This window comes from Tauraco erythrolophus, chromosome 28 (genome assembly GCF_009769465.1).
Source record: "Tauraco erythrolophus isolate bTauEry1 chromosome 28, bTauEry1.pri, whole genome shotgun sequence".
Taxonomy (NCBI): Eukaryota; Metazoa; Chordata; class Aves; order Musophagiformes; family Musophagidae; genus Tauraco; species Tauraco erythrolophus.
The window spans coordinates 745,791-760,270 of NC_141492.1; the positions used below are offsets into that span (position 1 = coordinate 745,791).

At 53.2% G+C, this 14,480-nt stretch overlaps 1 protein-coding gene across 1 annotated transcript in view; it reads right to left on the bottom strand.

Annotated features, from left to right (window-relative positions):
- MLLT1 (MLLT1 super elongation complex subunit) overlaps positions 1-707 on the bottom strand; it is a 30,261-nt gene extending 29,554 nt beyond the window's left edge. The window contains exon 1 of the mRNA XM_086627491.1: positions 696-707. Coding sequence (XP_086483617.1) covers positions 696-707 — 12 coding nt within the window. The remainder of the gene's footprint in view (positions 1-695) is intronic.
- Positions 708-14,480: the final 13,773 nt, after the last annotated feature.

A 14,480-nucleotide genomic window follows, 5' to 3' on the forward strand; every position in this document is an offset into this window, starting at 1 on the left:
AACACTCTGAAGGCGGCTCCGGCTTTTTGTTTGATGTGCTAATGGCCTGCGAGCCAGACCCCGCTTCCCTTCGCCTCCTTCCTCCGGCGGATCATGCGGGCAGCGGGGCTCACCTCGGCCTGGGGGGCCCGCTCGCAGCCCCCCGCCCTCGCACACAAAAGCCGGGAGCCGGGCGGCCCCACCACCCCAGGTAAACTTCCACCCCCCTCCCCGCCCGACGCGGCTCCCCCCGCCTCCCCGCAGCGGTAATAACTCTCCCGGTGGCATTAACCCTTTGCACCGCGCCTGATGGGGGTGCCAACGCCGGCACTACCCCCCCCTCCCCCGTAAATAAGCCCGGGCAGGAATTTGCGGGAAACGCTGCTGCCACCCCCCGCCGCGGGCGAGGCTGCGGCGCGGCCGCCCATGAAGGGGCGCGGGCTGAGCAAGGCGCCCCCCCCCCCCCCCAAAAACCAAAAAGGGGGCGTGGGGAGGAGGTGTGCCTGCCCGAAGGGGGGCGATGCCCCCCAGCACCGCCGGAGGAAATCAACCCCCTCCCGCTTGCAGGACGGGGGGCGGCCCCCCCCCCGACGCGCAGCCCCCTCCCTCGGCGCAGGGGGGGCCGCGGCCCCTCCCCACGCGTGCCCCCCGCGCGGGGGGGAGGGGCGGCTCCGAGGGGCCCCACCCCCGCGGCGGCGCGGCGCCGCTCTCCTCACCTGATTGTCCATGGCTGGGCGCAGCGCCGCGGGCCCCGCTCGCTCGCTCGCTCCCGCCGCGGCGGTTTCGCTGGCCGGTCGGCGGGAGGGGGTCTCTTCCCCCCCCTCTCCTCCCCCCCCTCTCCGAGCGAAGCCGCTCTCCGGCCCCCCCACCCCCCTCCCCGCCGCCTCGGCCGCCGCCGCCGCCTCCTCGGTCGCGGCCCCTCACGGCCCCGCCACCGCCGCTCGCCTCATTGTGTGTCACTCACAGGCAGCAGCCCCGCCACCCCCCCGGCGCCCGCCCCGCGGAACCGGAAACCGACGCCAGCAGAGAGGCACCCGCCCGCCGCCAATAGCGGCGCCGCCTCACGCCTGGAGGCGGGGCTTCCGCCCGGGCGCCGCCGGCCTCCCCCGCCTCCGCCTGATGGGCAGCAGCCAGCCCCAATCGGCGGCGGGCGAGCTGCTGAGGGGGCGGGGCTGGGGGCGGGGCCTGCGCTGGGTCAAGCGGGGAGTAGGAGGCGGGGCGGGAGCGGGGCCTCGCCGCCTCTGCCGCCCCCCGCCCCGCTTCCCCCGCGGCGGGCGCGGCGTGGCCGCGCTGGGGCCCGCGTCCCGCTCCCGGCGGCCCAGGGCGGCGCGCCGCAGCCGCCAGCCGGTGCCGGGGTCAAGCGCTTGGGCCTGGCCGCGCGTCGCGGCCGCGCCGGCCCGCCCCTGTCCCTCCCTCGGCCCAGGATTCCGCGCCGCTGGCGGCGGCGAGGCGCACCCGGTTGTTACAGTTTCCTGCACGAACGAGTCGGGATCAAGGGAGACCGCAGCTCCCGGCGCTCGCGGGCACGGCCGCCTGGAGCAGCTTTGGCTGGGAGGAAGCGGGGGGCGCGGCGCCCCCTCGGCTCTCCGTGCGCTCCCTCAGCCTCGCTGCTTCCTTCTCCTTTTCCCTCCATCTCTCCCCCCCTCGGTTTCCCCCGGTCTCATTTTTCCTCTCGCTGTCCTTCATTTTCCGTCGATGCCCTCCTTCCTTGTGTTCCCTCTTTTTCCCTCACACTCAATTTCTCTAATTTTCTCCTGTTCTCCCTTGTTTACCCTCACTCTCCTTCATTCTCCCTTGCTCTCCATCACTCTCCCTAATTTTCTTTATGTTTTTCTCATTTTCCCCTTGGTTTTCCCACGTTTTCTCTCATTTCCCCTCGCTCTCCCTCATTTTCTCCTGTTTCCCCATCCTTCCCCCGTCCTTCCCCCGTCCTTCCCCCGTCCTTCCCCCATTTCCCTCTCGGTTTCACTTGGTTTCCCTCTTTTTCCCCTCGGTTTCCCCTCATTCCCCCTCGGCCTCCCTCACTTTCTCTCCTTTCTCCTCTTTGTCCCTCGCGTTCCCTTCATTCTCCCACAGTTTCTCTCACGTTCCCGCATTCCCTCCCGCTCCCCCCCAGCCCCTCCGGCCGCCGCCGCTCTCAGCCCGGGCCGCGGTGGCTCCTTCCCCGGGGCCGAGGCGCGTTCGCGGCCGCAGAAACCATGCCTGGTGTTGGGGTGTGTAGTGAGGGGCACCTGCAATGCAAATGGCACCCGGGGATTCCTTCGGTGCGGCAGCATTACCCGCCGGGGCTCGGCTGGTGGTGGCCCAGCGGCCGCTGTCTCGGCTGGGGAAGGCGCTGTGGCTGCGGCCGGGCAGCGTTACCCCGGGGTAACGCGGGGTTCTCCGCACCGCCGCCGGCTCCCAGCACGACATTTCCATCGGAAAAGCGGGGTCGTTCGCCTTTCCCCAGAGCTCTAAATGGCGAGTCACTGCGCTCCGTTCCGTGAGCCTTAAATTACCGCAGTGCCGTCGTTACAACCGCAATTTGTGACTCTTTTGGAACAAGTTTTCTTCTAGGTGCAGGGCGGAATTCTTTCTTCGTGCAACTTTCTTGTTGGAAGTCGTTTGTTGATCCGTGTGAGGCAGCAGAGAAATGCGTGTTAGCCAATGACGTTGGGTGTGTTGCTGACCGATAGCCACAGGCAAGGATTAGTCGGTTCCCAAATCTTTCTAAAGAGCCAGTTTACCTCATCAACCTGATAGAGGATATTAGTGAAGCAAAATGCTTAATCGCTTCAGTTAACAACAACAACAACAAAAAAAGAGCCTGATTTGGATTCTTTTTAGTGCTCCAGTTTTAATTTTCCATGTTTCTGTCTGACGCAGACCCAAGAGACATCTCCTCGGACAGTCTCTTTTCTTCTCCATTGAGACAGGGCCTCTTTCTCTCAGGGTTCTCATTGAGATCTTTAATTGTGGACATTATTCCCATGCACATGACTCTTAGGTCTAAATCTTTTATTTTCTAACTCCCAGTCCTGGCTATTCACTCACAGCCTCATCACAATCCCAGGCCTGAATCTTTTCTGGAAACGTCTCTGTCTTTTCCCAAGTTTGTCTCTACTCTTGCTCTGTTGAATTTCGTCCTTGTGCAACAGATGTTGCTCAGATACACAAGACCCTGAACTTTTCCCTTTCCTGAAAAGTTGTCTATTACTTCCTCTGAAACATGATCATAATTTGCTTTTTATCTTAATTCCCATTGATGACAATTTTTCTGTGCCTTTATTTGCACACAGCCTAGTGTTAATGGTTGTTTTCATTCTCTTCCAGTGCAGGACCTAGACTGCCCTCCCACCTCAGCACGTCCATATTTATTTCTGCTGGTTTGGACACAAGTCTCTCCTCCAGCTTTCAGTTGCTCTGTGGCCTGGGGTGGGATCCGAGCAAGAACTTCAGCATTTCAAAGTCAGGGACGGGAAACCCTGAGTGAGGCACCTCAGCTTCCACAGCAGCTCCGGTGGGCAGCCCACTGTATGGCCATGAAGTTATACTGAAGAGGTTGGGGTGCCCCGTTCAGAGCAAGCCCATCGTTACATTGACACCTGCTCCAAGCCAGCACCCCAGCACGCTGCGCTGGGACCAGTAGTGTGAGTGGATTAAATTAAAATGTGCTAGGGTAGCTCTTTACATCCAACTGCGAAAATACTCGAGAGAAATTCCCATAACCAGCCTTTGCTCCACTGGTAGCTCCCAGTTCTGAACAGCTTCCAGCTCAATGACTGATCAAGCTTATCCCCGCTTCCCTTTTCAAGCTCCCTCCCCCTCAAAAAAAGATCACAGCCAAGGGTAGAAAATTGGCCGGGCTCTGTGGGAGCGCGTTGGGAGTTTCAGGTGCCGGGAAGTGCTGGGGAAGGTGGAGCCAGCAGCCATCCAGGCTTCTCCAAACTTCTAATTGTGCGGGGACGTCTCAAGCTAACGAGCTGTCAGCGGAGTGCCTTCGCACCCAAGGCAGCCGTGGGCTGCGCTCCTCTGTCTTTACATCTATTCCAGCAGCTTCTGAGTTCTGCAATCAGCGTCTGCAAATCCAATTAGCATCTTTCTCTGTGGCACTGTGTGCTGGCAGAGATCTGCCGTGTTGCTGCCATCTACAGTAGGGCTAGTGCCAATGGATAAGAAACAGATCTTATTTGCATATTCAAATATGCAAATGAAGCATTACAACTCTCCCTAATTTTTGATTGGGCTTTTTGTTTTTCTTCCCAGAGCCTTGCTTCAAAGAGCCTTGTCTTGCACTGAAAGGTGTGTGTTTAATCAGGCTTGGCCCATTGTAGGGGACTATCTGAGGAGTGGATCTGTCCCATGAGAGTTGGGGACAGTGGACAATAAGGTGGAAAAAAGAATTTGTGCTGCACTTGTCCCTGTCTTGGCCAGGTAAACCCAGGGACAGGAAAGATTTCTGGGTGTTTCTCCCATCACAAGCTAATCTACAGTCCTGGGAAGGTACAACACATCCCTTCTCTTTCCTGCCTGTACACACCACAGCTGCTTTACAGGCCAAACCCTGCTGTTCGTGGGGAGCTCGAGTGAAGGAGGCAACGGCCGGGGTGTTTGAGAAGAGATGAGTCCCAGTGTCCCAGTGCTTTGGTGGGGAAAGCCATGTCGTGTGCGAGCCGGGGCAGCGCAGCCCACGCTCCGGTGTCCACAGCTCCTCCTGGGAGAGGACTGACCGGCAGGCCCTGTGCTCCCACAGTGCCCACCCCAGCTTTTCTGAGGCTCTGTCTGGGGAGCGGGCAACGTCCGTCAGCACTGCTCCTCGAGGCACCTCTCCTCCCTCCTCCTGGCTCCCCTTCTCTGCAGGAACACAACACTGTTCCCCCGAACACAGGCAGCCCCCCACCCTGGCAGCCCCCTCAGACAATCACAATTGCCATGCAACCCAGGACGCCCAAATTGCTTACTCAGCATCTCTCATTTCGCAGCAGAAGTACTTTCCTGTAGACTTGGCATCACTCGTTGGGGTGCACATCCACTGCACGGCCCTATCGCCAATTTATATACGTGTGTCTGTCTGCTTGCGGTGTGCCCTTCCCATCCCTGGAGAAACAGGTTTGTTTCACTGAGTTTTGTCATTCATTATTGTTTTCTCATTACTAATTTAGTTGCGTCTTCCCTGTTTCCACTCCGGAACTGAAGACCACATCTTCTGTGGTCAGTCTGTGCTTTGAGTGGCGTGGGCACCAGCCAGCCAACAAGCAAGGCTGTCTCCAGCACTTAAAGATTTCAGGCAGTGTAGAAAAATGATGATCTTGTATTAGTGCCACAGGCTTAAAAATTAAGACACGAACCTTGCATTTGAGCAGGGTTTCTCTGAGAAAATACGTGCCTCCACTTTGTATCCATGTGTAACATGACTGAGTGGGAAGAGCCCAAAGTTCTCTCCTGGACGTGCGTAAGTCGTTTCACTGCCTTCTCTTACCAGCTGGAAAATGATTATAGTGCTCGTAGCCTATTTTTGTGAAGCACATCCAATGAGCCAAGTACTCTGTGGAGTTTCCAAGATGAACATACCTGCAGTCATAGAATCACAGAATGGTTTGGGTTGGAAGGCACCTCAAAGATCATCCAGTTCCAACCCCCCTGCCATGGGCAGGGACACCTTCCACTGCACCAGGTTGCCCAAAGCCTCATCCAACCTGGCCTGGAACACTTCCAGGGATGGGGCGGCCACAGCTTCTCTGGGCAACCTGTTCCAGTGCCTCACCACCCTCAGAGTGAAAAAATTTCTTCCTTATATTTAATCTAAATCTCCCCTCTTTCAGTTTAAAGCCATTGCCCCTTGTCCTATCAGTACATGTCCTTGTAAAAAGTCCCTCTCCAGCTTTCTTGTAGGCCCCCTATAGGTACTGGAAGGCTGCTATAAGATCACCCTGGAGCCTTCTCTTCTCCAGGCTGAACAGCCCCAAATCTCTCAGCCTGTCTCCATAGCAGAGGTGCTCCAGCCCTCTGATCATCTTCGTGGCCTCCTCTGGACCTGCTCCAGCAGCTCCATGTCCTTCTTGTGTTGGGGACTCCAGAGCTGAATGCAGTATTCCAGGTGAGGTCTCACGAGAGCAGACACAGTTTGGCCCAAAAATAGCTCTGAGGTGTAAAATCAGAGGTGTAAAATCATCCTGTGAAACTAAGAACCGATGACATTTTAGGTAATAAGGGGCTGACATATTTCTGCTGGTACTTACCATGGCTTTGCCAACAACGGTGTCATGTTCTTTCTTACAGCCTCAGAAAACATCCCAAACCTGAAGTCAAAAGAGGATTCGGTTTCTCTGGCGGCACCGAGGGGAGCCGGACGTTGCTTTGGTTTGTGGACGGCTGGCCATGGCCTGTGTTGTCTGTAGCTCACGGCACGAGCTCACTGCAGGGCACGTGTGTGGTGGCTGCCAGGGAGAAAACAGAACAGGTAGTGGCAGAGAGAAGCTGAGTGAGGAGGAGTGAGGGATTTCTGCGGTGATGCTCGTTCTGGTGTAGCAGGGCTCCTGGTTTTCTAATAAGTGTTGGAATCCCTGTAGGGAACTGTGTGCGTTCAAATCAGCAGTTAATCCTAGCAAAATTTGTTCTTCTAAAAAATGATTTTGCTTTGCCTGTTCTCTGCCTTCCCCTCCTTCTCCAATTCACACTCCACACTGCAGTATTCACAGCACATATTTAACACCGGAGTAGTATAGCGAAAGTCCAGATTGTTAATAGCCAGAAACTCTTATTGCCAAAAAGATACTCCTAGCAACTACTAGCTGCATCTGGGAAAAATTACAGACAGCTTGGAAATTCTTTAGTTCCTTTATTAGTGAAGGACTTAGTAGAAAAAAAAAATCACACTGTAATACAGTTTAGCTTAACCAAGTTCTTTTGTGCCTGAGGAAAATCTAAATTATAGCATACTACAGCTACTGAAAAATGCAAAAGGCTTTTAACGTACAATAACCCTCCAAACCAGAAGGAAGAGGGAAAATTTTCTTAGTAAGCAGGAACACAATGACAATTTATTTTATTCTCTCTGTGTATTTAGTGCTGGTGAAAAGAGGCAGCTGAATAGTCACAAACACGTCATGTCCCTTGCAGATGCAACACGGGCAACACAAGCTCCTCAAACTGCCCCGCCAACGTGCTTCAATTCTGAATGAGAAGGAGCAGCTTTCTGGGTGAGAAAGGAGTCTGCCTCTATTCAGGCCCTGACCCCTCTGCTCCAGGCTGCTAATGAAGGAGCCTCATTAACACCAAAGGTGAGGTTGGCATTCTAATGTAGCTACTGGTCCACTGCAGGCTGAACTGGCACCTATCCCTTCGTTTCGCCCGGCTATGGAGCAGCCAGCGGGTGACGGTACCTTTCTCTCCTACTCTCCAGACAGAGGTCAGGTTTGGCCAAGTGATGTAACGGTGTGTGCCGTGCCAAACCCGCCAGCCGGCCGGACCTGCCACCAAGAGCGTTTCACAGGCGGGATTTGTCCAACACTGAATAGGAGCTCCTGGCAGAAGTGCCGGCTGGAGAACTCGGGCCCAGGCACCTTATGTGCCCGTTGGAGCAAACACAATCAGGATACAATAGGAGGGAATGAGATTCACTGCCGAAATTTGTGTCTGCTTTGCATGGGGTTTCTTTTGGTTGATGCCAAAGTCATTGAGAGGTGCTTGTCTGCACGCTCGGAGAGAGGCCACCTCTGACTGGTGACTGTCACCCTAGATGGGATAACCTTCAGGCCACTGAAAAATACCGTATGGGGGAAAAAACAGCTTGAAAAATAGGACGTGACAGGAGGAGGTCGGTAGGAGAGTCCCAACAGCACCAAAAAGCCTGTTCCAAATTGTTTTCTGGATTGAAGAGCCCAAAAAGGGCATAGGAATTACCACCCGAGGCAAACACACCGCCTGGGACATAATCTCTCGCAAGGCATTCCCGGTGTTGGAGTTTCCCAGGGCTCTGATGTCGCAGTTCAGCGCTGCACACGCATGCTTGCCACATTTCTGAGCATCCTGAGCTCTGGCTTACCTTGTGCGGTGCCCTGTCCTCTCGGGACTGGTGTTTCTGCTGTTTCCAACCCCAGTAATTCAGCTTAGTGGTTTTCAGAGCAACTGGCCATTTCCAACACCAGCAGACACCCAGCCTGGTGGCTTCGTCCTCTCTATACTCAGAGCAGGTTGTGAGACATCCCAGAGCTGGTGGAGCAGCGTTCCAGAGCCTGTAACGTTCAGACCAGTATGAATTTCTGATTTTTGTGGATTCTGGGTCAGCTGCTCTCGTGTCAGATTCCAGCAAAACTACGCTGTGTTTTTGCTGGAATGGTATGAAATGAGCTTTCACCTGTCTACACAGCAACTGGAGGTTGCCACATACGTAAATCTATGCAAACCATCTCTAATTTCCCTATCTTAGGTACGATAGCAGCTCAGATAATCCCCCACGCTGCAGCAGGGGCTATGCAAACTCAGGGAATTTGACTGGCCCTACTGTGCTGAAATTTGTCTCACTGAAACTTAATCGTTATCACTGATATCGCTACCCGTGAGACAACAGTGCACCTGATGGCAGCAAAGTCATATCTCAGCAGTGTGGCACGTCCCAAACGCCTCGACACTTGATTTTGTTGCATAAAAGCCCAGACAGGGAAGTTTCAAGGGAGTCAGGTTGGAATATAAAGTGACATATGTGGGTGAAAAATACCGTTTTGACCAACACAGAGAGAATTGAGACTTGTCTCTGTAGCGACACTGTGGAGGCAGAGCTGGAAGAAATTCTTTCCCTTTGTTATTCAGGCATCAGGATAAGGCATGTACCACATGCTCGTGAGGAATCCATTCCGCACACATTCTCTATGCCATCAATATTTTAGTTAGATGGAGAATACAATCAATCTGGACACATTTCATGCCATTTTGAAATGCATTATGTAAACATTGCAGGTGCAGGCCGTTTTCTTCCACTGCCCGTGCATTTTTAGATGCAATGAAATCTATTTTAAATAGATGCGTGAAATGTGTCATGGAACATCTGATATATGTGCAAAACACGTTACTGTTCCGTATGGGCAGTGGGTAAGGTCGCTCCGGAACAGCTTGAAAACAGCAATCATTTGCATAAGGATATACAGCTGTTCGTGTGATGATGCCATCATGGGGGAACAAGAGGTGTGGCCCAGGCCCGTGCGGGTCACTGGCAACATCAGAACTGTTGGGCTCGTGATGGGCAAAGTTACGAGAGCAGATACAAAGAGCTAAAGCCTTTGGTGCCTGGAAATTTTCATCCGTTTCTCATAACAGGAGTTTTGGGGAAGGTGAGGTACAGTAAGCAGGAGAGCAAAATCATGTTTTTAGTGACCTTGTGCTCGATGATATCTTGATCATTGAAAGTCATCCTTGTTCAAGGCACTTCTCTGCTGTACGGAGCGTTACAGGTCGGGTCCTGTTCTCTCTTTTGAGCATCCACTTTGAACTGACATCCACTTTTGAACAACCTTTCCAGGTTGGATGAGGCTTTGGGCAACCTGATATAGTGGAAGGTGTCCCTGTCCATGGCAGGGGGGTTGGAACCAAATGATCTTTGAGGTCCCTTCCATCCCAACCCATTCCATGATTCTATGATTCTATGAACTGGACTGGCTCTCTGGCCTGAGTACACACTGGGAACAGTACAAATGGGGTCAGACCCTGTTTTTAATGTGTGTGTGTCCTTCTGTAAGGATGGTAAATGCTATTCAATATTACGTGAGTAAATCTTTAAGTCTGATAGGATGATTCATGACGAATAACGAGTTCAACTTGTTGCCATTTTTGCTCTCTTTCACAGATTTGGTTTTGATTTCACTTGGCAGTGCTCTCGTGGATGTTAATACTTGGCAATATTAGGATAGTAAACAGCAAAATCTCACATATATTAATTTTTGCATTTTCACATTACAGTTCTTCATTGATTAATTTTTAAATTGGTCCCAGAAAGCACTTAGAGAAATATTGCAGTTTGCACTTTCTTGGCATTACATGGCACTGTTTCTGGCTCCAGCCCAGCAAAATATATTCTTAAGTATGAGCAAGTGCCATTGATATCAATGGAATTATTCATATTCTTAAAACTAAACATATGCTTAAGCATTTTAGGGAACTGAGACAGCTGGTCTCTTCTGGAAGGCCTATCTAAATCAATGCAACATCGATTGCAGATTGTGAATTTTATAACCCGATGCACAATTGAATGTTGCTTTTGGTGAATACTTCAGCGTTTGAGATAAATCTTTGCCTTTTGTTAAATATTTGTGACAGTGAGACTAAGTGTGCCATTTCAGAACAACCTGATTCAGTTTTACATTGAAACACGTTTATCAAAAACCATGTGCTTAAACGAGCTCATGAATTGGGACTCAAGTGACTGAATGTTCATAGAAAGTGAAGGAATAAAAAGTGAAAGCGCAGTCCTAATTGAAACCACGTTCTGAGCTGGAATGTGAAGGCACAGAAAAATTAATCCTTCCATTTTAGGTATTTTGATAGCAGCCATTACTAGAGAGTTGAAGTTATTCGAGCCACTTTGTCAGATACATGTGAACTGCTTGTTTTTCTTCTGAAAGCAGCAGTGAGAATGTCTCGCTAAGTGGAACCGAATCACGGGGTTTTATGGAAACAGCTGAGGAGATCATTTGCTCTTTCGATTAAAAATCTTTTTTTGTCAACTGATTTATTTGACCATGTAATGACTGTGCTTCTCCTTACTGAGGAACGACTTTTACCCGTATCTCCTCTATGATCACTGGTCAAAACTGGCCCTGATTATGTGTGCAGCCACTGTGTGAGCTAATACAGAAAAACATAGGCAGGGGACCTCGAGACCCTGACGGCTGTGAACACGGTGACAGATTATTCACTGAAATACGACTTCCAGCTAATCAGGACCTGATACCTTTCATATGTCCGGACTAGCCATCATATCTGGAAAATTCTGTCATTTGTTTATGTCCCTACGGATAATTTATATGAAAAGTGGATAGCAAGGATGTAGGTAAAACAGTGGAAAGAAAATGAAACAGGTTTCCCAGCAGTTGTGAGGTGAGTGTAACAGAATTGCCAGCCCCTGAGCTGGAAATCCTGTGTCAAACCTCAAAAGTAAAGTTGAAAGGACAAGATTTCTAAAGGTAATAATTCTTGAAGCTTATCTCTTTCCTTCCTGGGTTTCTTAGCCCTTTGCATTCATGGTTTCAAACTTTTGACTGCAGAGCTAAGAAATTAAAACAAAAAAAAAAATCAAAGCTGAATCAATGTTGTTTTAATGTGACTCCAGCAGAGGGTTCTTTAAATCAATCGTAAAGATTGCCCGGCTGGCAATAACATCTCAGGACCTAGCGACATCCATTCCGTGTTTCAAAACTATGACCTTCCTTTCTCTTTGAGACAGTTAACAAACAAAGATCTTTTGCAAAAGGCATAAGAGACACTCCAGTGAAGCAATTTCTTCTCCTGACATTGTTAAGAGCAGAGGCCAGGTTATTATTAATTACTTTTGCATTATTTATGCAGGTCTATGAATGTGCAATCTCCTTTACAGATAAATCACTCGGCCTTGGAAAGTTTCCAGCCTGCGAGCCGAATCCCGCGGTGTAGACCCGCAACAGCAGAAGCCACTCGGTGCAGCAGAACAGGTAAGTGTTAATCCTTGATGCTGCCCTAACTGGTGCGTTATCAACATTATTATTTCACTTGTGTCGCAATTGCATCAAATAAACTCAACTGATGCTGCTGTTTCACAACCTCTTTCATCTGGCATCAGTTGAAAGCAGCAGCCTCTATCCTCTTCCTCATTCCTGCTCCTTCTCTTGCCTTTTTTCTTGTGGTTTAGGCAGCCACATGGGAACCAAATCAGAGAAGTGATCGGGTTAAGGCTCATCTGGCAAAAAGAAGGAAAGGTTTAATTTTGACCAGTCCTCACTCAGATCCCTGAGCGCGGGTTTGCAGCCCTTCCTGCCCTGCCCGTTTTCCTGTGCTGCTCCGCTGCGCGGGCTGCCGGGTTCCCCCCGAAGAGGCGCTCGTGCGGCCAAGGGTGCCGGTGCAGAAGGCACCATCAGAGCTCCCCAGGGCCTGGCGGGGTTGGGAAGGAGCCAGTGCTTCCTTTCGCCCCTGAGGGCTCCCAGCTGTACCCGTTCAGCATGCCGGGTATCCCTGCAGACCCCGCTCGGCTCAAGGCAGAAGTGCCCTGACGCTGGCTTTGGCGCGGTGTTTGCCAGCTCCCTGGTGCAGGCTGCGCCGCCTGAGCTGGAGCCGCGGCTCCCTGGCGGGAGGGACAGAGCATCCCCAGCAGCTCAGGGACCTTCTGGAGGTGTGACTCCGGCCTCAGACAGCCCGGCGCGGCCCCGGGGACTCCCGGACCACGGTCACACGCTGGTGTCGGGGCTGCTTCGCTCTCCCAGGCTACAGCCCGCTGGAGCAGGAGGCCCTGCCTCAGGCGCTGCAGCCCTTTTAAAGCTGCTTTGTGGGTTTCTTTTCTTTCCTCTCTTTCTCCCCCCACCCCCCCACCCAGGTTCCCAGGGCTGGGGATTCAGCTTCTGGCTTCATCCAGAAATCCCTGAGGGTTTCAGATCCCCACGAGGCCTCTCAATGTCTTGATCTGCTTGAATAGGCATTTTTAACGCGGCCCCGGCTGTCATCGGGGCCTGTTACAGTCACTCAACTGCAGCAACATTGTTCTCGAGGCAGCGGCGCCTGGGACACCTCCCTTATTTCCATACCGCTCGGGAGACTTTGCCGCTGGGTTTCCCGGCTGAGCATCACACCGGCACCGCGGCCGGAGGCGACCGATTAGCCCTCCTCGCCCACGCCCCGGCCCCCGGCCCTCCGTGGCTCGCTCGGCACCTCCGGCCCACGGGGCTGCTGGCGCCTGTCCATCTCTGACGGCCCCATCGGAGGTGAAGGTGACCCCCTTTTCCTACGCCAGGCTCCCTGGCAACGCGGCCTTTCTTCGCGAGCGGCCTCCTCCACCCCCTGACGGGGAGAGGGGCTGTGAAAGCCCCGCTGCACTTTTGAACTTGCTGCCGGCACGCTCAGCGGCTGCGCGGGGCCGCGCCGGCGGAGGGGCCGAGCCCAGCGGGGACCCGGTGCAATTGCCCAGAAGTTATTAATAGGCTGCGGAGGAATGTGACGGGCTGGGGAAGGGGTGAGGCGGGGGGAGAGCAGGAGGGGAGCGAAACGGGGAGGGTCAGCGAAAGGGAGATGGGGTGATGGGGGGAGAGGCAAGAGTGATGGCATGCAGGAGAGACAAAGGGGCAAACAGAGGAGGAGATGGGCACCAGCACGGGGAGGCAAGGGCATACAAGGGCTGGGGCTCTGAGTCCCCCTTGTCCTGCATCTTGTGCAGGTCTCTCATCGCTGGCCATGCTGGAGGAGAGGTGTCTGACCCCAGTGTCAGGAGACGGAGAGGGCAGGGAGACCAGGCCTGGGGGTTCAGACCTTGCGCAAGACGCCCCTTTCCCAAGATGAAATATTGCTCGGGGTTCATGAGCCAAATTTGCCATCTAGTGGCTCTGGGGACCATTGCAGAGGGAGCGATGGCCACGGGAGAGCCACGGCACAGGCGCTGCGTGGCAGGCTGCCTCAGAGGCTGAGCCCAGAGTGCTTCTGCTTTTGCTTTACTCGCAGGGGTCTAAAAAGCCTGTGGTCCCTGGAGTGACGTTACCTTGTTCTGGCGGCATTGCAGGGAGCCAACCTCAGCTGCTCTGCCAGCCTCCTGCTGCTCTCCGGAGACAGCGCGCACTGGTTATGCCAGGACCCAGACCCCACAACATGGTTCCGCTCATCTCTGGAATGCAGCAGGGCTCAGAGAACAGGAGCGTGTCCCACGGCTGTGAGAGCAACTTCTTCACTGTTAACACTGCGGGGAGAACCTGGAAAGCATCGCTTCGTACCTGGGGCACGGGAGCGTTCTTTCTCTGAGGCTTTACAGCTCCTCGTTGTTCTTGCAAAGGTACTGATGCGTCGATCTGGCGTACAGGCTCCTTGCCTCACGCCCCCCACCAGCTGGCCCTTACAGCAAGCAGAGGAGTCCAAGTTACACACGGCCATCGGAGACTGCCAGGGCTGGGGAGGAACAAGGAGCACTGGGGGCTGAAGAAGGGGTGGTCTGGGGTAGAGAATTCCAGGAGCTGGGCCAGCAGAACCTCTTTTGGGCTGTCACCCAGGAGGTTTTCTTTTTATAAACAGCTCTCCCTAGGTCAGAGAGAGCTTTGGCCACCATGTCTGTGGGAGTGACTGGCAGATAATGGAAGATGTGGTGCAGTCAAGGGAAAGAAAGCGGCTCAGTGCAAGTCAGTGTCCGTAGCTTTAATGCGCAGCTCTCCTGAGCAAGACCATTTACATCAATAAATAAAATCAATAATAATAATCAGAGCAGCCCCAACAAACCCAGCTGTCACCAGTTTGCCTTCTGCGTTCTCCGTTGTGCCCTTGTCAGCAAGGGGTGCTGCCACTTGACTAGTGCAGAAGACACAGAAGAA